The sequence below is a fragment of the Chionomys nivalis genome, chromosome 4 (assembly GCF_950005125.1).
Source record: "Chionomys nivalis chromosome 4, mChiNiv1.1, whole genome shotgun sequence".
Lineage (NCBI taxonomy): Eukaryota > Metazoa > Chordata > Mammalia > Rodentia > Cricetidae > Chionomys > Chionomys nivalis.
This window is the reverse complement of record NC_080089.1, coordinates 62,225,720-62,230,090: the sequence shown is the minus strand read 5'-3', so window position 1 is coordinate 62,230,090 and position 4,371 is coordinate 62,225,720. Positions and strand designations below refer to the sequence as shown.

General features: G+C 48.4%; 1 protein-coding gene across 1 annotated transcript; it reads right to left on the bottom strand.

The window, feature by feature from the left end:
- Positions 1 to 3,230: 3,230 nt before the first annotated feature.
- Positions 3,231 to 4,070, bottom strand: LOC130873368 (40S ribosomal protein SA-like). The gene has a single exon (XM_057768168.1). It carries the CDS (start codon positions 4,068 to 4,070, stop codon positions 3,231 to 3,233), a length of 840 nt encoding a protein of 279 aa, XP_057624151.1.
- Between the last annotated feature and the right edge of the window lie 301 nt (positions 4,071 to 4,371).

The following is a 4,371-nucleotide window of genomic DNA, read 5'->3' as shown; positions in this document are numbered from 1 at the left end:
AATAACAGCGCCTGGGAGGCGAGGGCTGTCGTGCTTAGCTTTGGGTGGAGAGATGCTTCAGCTGCTCTCCCAGAGGACCAGAGTTTGATTCCAGCATCCACCTTGGGTGACTCACAACTGCCTATAACAGGTGTATAAAGAGATCTAATGTCTCTTTCTGGCCTCCTTGAGCACCCATCTCAACAGGGCATGCGCGTGCACACACGCACACGTAAGTAAAGAAAATAAAAACAAAAAGTAAAAGGGCCGTGAATTGTACCAGCATTGGAGAGAAAAGCTTCGTGAGCCACAGCTATGCCCACTGTAGGAGAAGCCAGGGAGAAGAGCATGTCATAGTGAGGGCCATCTCTCTTCTCTCTGACCCGCTTTAGTAAGCGATAATCCACCAGAAGGTTAACTGCACCAAGTCAAATGACGGATGGGACCACTGTCATTTTAAGATAAATGTAAGATGAATTATTGAGGGCTTCTATGTGCCAGGCATTGTTCTAAGCACTTTATACCAATTAACACGTCTAGCCCTCGCAGCACCGCCACGCCAGAGGCAGCGTTATTAATCCCTGATGTACAGTTTCAGAACTCTAGAAAGTAGCTATTAAGCTTGAGTCCAGCAGGCCAAGCCAGGCAAATCGGCTCCAGAGTCCCCAACCCTTAAAGGCCACACACACACACACACACACACACACACACACACACACACCCCAGGCATCCCCTGGAGTTTTCTCGCTGGATCAGCTAATTATTGTTTTTCTCTTTTTGTTTTGTTATTTTTTTCTTTTGCTACATTTTAATTTACTGTGTGTGTGTGCCCTCATGCACACGCACATTCCAGAGTTTGTGTGTGGAGGCCAGAGAGATGACAATCTGCACGAGTCAGTTCTCTCGTTTCCACAGACGGCCCTGGAGATCGAACTTGAGTTGTCGGGCTTGGTGGCAAAAACCTTTACCCACACTGAGCCATCTTCCTTGGCTTTGGCTGTCATTTCAAAGAATGCCACCCAGTGTGGAACTCAGCAGGCTCTGAGCATAAATCTGTAACGGAAGTTCTGGTGTGGCCACCAACCCAGGTGGTCTTTCCAACAGTTGAATAATACTCCATCCGGGCTTTCCTCCAACACCTGATAACTGCGCACCTTGGATCCCGAAGGTCAGGGCTAGTCACCTCAGAAACTGTCTAGGAAGCTGGATAGATGGCTCAGTAGGTGAGAATACTCTCTGGTTAGTCCCCTCTCCCTCTCTCCCTCTCTCCCTCCCTCTCCCTCCCTCTCCCTCCCCTCCCCCTCCCCTCTCTCCCTCCCCCCTCCCCTGTCCCCTCATCTCCTCCTCCTCCTCCTCCTCTTCTTCTCCCTCCCTCCTTCCCTCCCTCCCTCCCCCCCCTCCCTTGTCAACTTGACACGAGCTAGAGTCTTCCAAGATGAGACAACTGAGAAAATGCTTCCATCAGATGGGCCTGTAGGCCAAGCCAGCAGTCTGTGGAACACGTTCTTGATTAATGATTGACTGATGTGGAAGGGTCCAGGCCACTGTGGGTGATGCCAGCCCTAGGCAGGTTTTGGGTTGTATAAGAAAGCAGGCCGGCTGGGTGTGGTGGTGTACACCTTTAATTTCAGCACTTGGGAGGCAGAGGCAGGAAGATCACTGAGTTCGATGCCAGTCTCGTCTACAGAGCAAGTTCCAGGATGCCAGGGCTACACAGAGAAACCGTGTCTTGAAAAACAAAACCTCCACTCCCCACCACCCCCCAAAAAAGAAAAAGGGAAGGAAGGAAAGAAGAAAGAAAGCCACGGGAAGTGAGACAGTGAGCGGCATTCTGTGGTTCTGCTTCAGTCCCTGCCTCCAGGTTCCTGCCCTGACTCCCTTAGTGTTGGACTGTGTGACCTTGGGTGTGTAAACTGAATAAACTCCCTCTTCCCTGAGCTGCCTCTGGTCACAGCAGTTGTCACAGCAACAGAAAACAGACTAAGAAGGCACTTGCTGCTCTTGCAGAGGTCCCGAGTCTGTTCCCTCTGCTGACCACTGCCAGGTAGTTCACAGATGCCTGTGACTCCAGCTCCAGGAGATCCGAAGCCTTCTGAACTCCATTGGACATTCACACATGTACACAACCCTCCCCCCATACACATAATTAAAGATAAAATAAATCTTAAAAAATGAAACTATTGCCAGGCACTGGTGGCGCACATCTTTAATCCCAGCACAAGAGCTAGTCTAAAAGCTGGGCTACAAGAGCTAGTTCCAGGACAGTTAGGACTGTTACACAAAGAAACCCTGTCTTGAAAAAACAAAACAAAACAAAAAAGGAAACTATCCATTAACTTAGGGACTTTATGTGGAAGAAAAGGGACATAACTGTCCCCTGCTTCCACTTTTTTTTATCTTTTTCAAGATGAAGCTTCGGCTTAAACCTTTACTTAGTTAAAATAGACATGCCATTAAAGTAAAATCATTTTTGGAGAGAGGAAAATAAATTTTGAAGCGTTAATATTCTTTTGGAAAATAATTCATTGGGAGGTGGGGTTACTGAGACAAGGTAACCCAGTTTGGGCTTGGACTTGAAATATTCCTGCCTCAGTCTTCTAAGTGTTGAAACTATAGACCTGGGCAATCAAGTCCAGTTCTAAACATACATGCACACACAAAAAAAAATATATGTGTGTATGTATGTATATATATATATATACATATATATGTTTTATATATATATATATATGTATATACACTTTTTTGTTTTGTTTTTCATGTCAGGGTTTCTCTGTGTAGCACAGAAATTCCTCTGTCCTGGAATTTGCTTTGTAGGCCAGGCTGGCCTTGAACTCACAGAGATCAGCCTGCTTCTTTCTCCCAAGTGCTGGGATTAAAGGCGTGGGCCACCACTGCCTGCCCTCCTAACACAGTTTTATTGTAGTAAAAATACACACCTAATATAAACTTCACTATTAGGTACCTCCTTCTATACTATGTTGCATAATAATTATCTCTATCTAGCTCCAGAATATTTCAACCAGCTCTGTAGGAAATGTCAAAGCCATTAAGCAGAGCATCCCCCACAACCCCTCCTTGGCCCCTGACAACCACTCATCTATTAATATATACATATATGTGTGTGTGTGTGTATATGTGTGTATGTATTTAATATACATTGTTTTGTTTTGTTTTTGACAGCTTGTAGGAACTTTATTTTCCTTCCACCTTTTTTCCCTTTGCTCAGGTGTCTGCAGAGGAGCTCAGGACTACTCAGTGGTGGCTCCAACCCACTCGGTGGCCAGCTCTGTGGGAGCTGCTGACCAATCCTCAGGGGCTGGCTGGGCACTCCAGTCTTCAGTAGGGAACTGCTGGATGGGCACCGAGGGCACCTGCACACCCTCAGACCAGTCAGCCACCTCTGGCTGAGCAGCAGTGACCTCAGGAGCTGGTGCAGTCCATTCACCCTGAACCTCCTCCTTTGTCACGGCCTTCTCAGCAGCATCCTGTTCTTCCTTCTCAATCTCCTCTGGGTCTCTGTAGAAGTAAAGATCAGGCATAACCTCCCATGGGTGCTCATGGGAGATAGTGCCACGCATCCGCAGTACTTTCCAGGCCCGCATCCACCACATCAGGCCCACTGAGTGAGCTCCCTTGTTGTTGCACAGAATGGCGATGTCCACGTAGCGCAGAGGTGAGTCTGTGTTACGCAGGGCAACTGTGGGCAGGTTCATGTAGGACGCCTCTGTGAGGGGCTGGTGGTCAGCCCTGCGATCGTCACCACTAGAAGCCGTGGCTCCCTGAAGGTCTGCCTGAATCTGGTTAGTGAAGGTCCCTGGGGTGAAACGGCCAGCAATCGGAGTGGCTCCACTGGAGGAGATGACGCTGACATCAGCAGGGTTCTCAACGTCAACAATAGCCCGAGCTGCAAGCAGCAGCTTCTCCCAGGTCCCCTTCAGACTGATGATGTAGATGCCGTCACTTGTCCTTTTGTAGATGAACTGCTCCATCTGAAAGTCAAGGTTGGTGCCACCTAAGTGGGTTCCCGCAGCAAGGAATTTGAGGACATCCTCCTCCTTCATCTGCAGGACATCAAGGGCTCCGGACATTGTCTAAGTTTCCCTTTAAGTTACGTCGGGAACCCAGAACAACACCGTATAGACCCGTCCCGGGGCAGCGCGGAAAGGGTGTACATTGGTGTTTTGCCATGGGTGTTGGCTCCCCTGGAACTGGAGCTACAGACAGTTGTGAGCTCCCATGTTGGTACTGAGAACTGAGCCTGGGTCCTCTGGAAGAGCTTCCTTTCCTAGTGTCATGTCTTCAAAGCTCATCCAAGCTAAAATCCTCCGTGCATTCCTTCCTACGGTTGAACAATAGTCCAGTGTTGAGGAATTAGCAAATTGCTTTCCG

What these genes read in the sequence shown, in the direction of transcription:
- LOC130873368 (XM_057768168.1), bottom strand. Translation starts at nt 4,070, where the DNA reads ATGTCCGGAGCCCTTGATGTCCTGCAGATGAAGGAGGAGGATGTCCTC.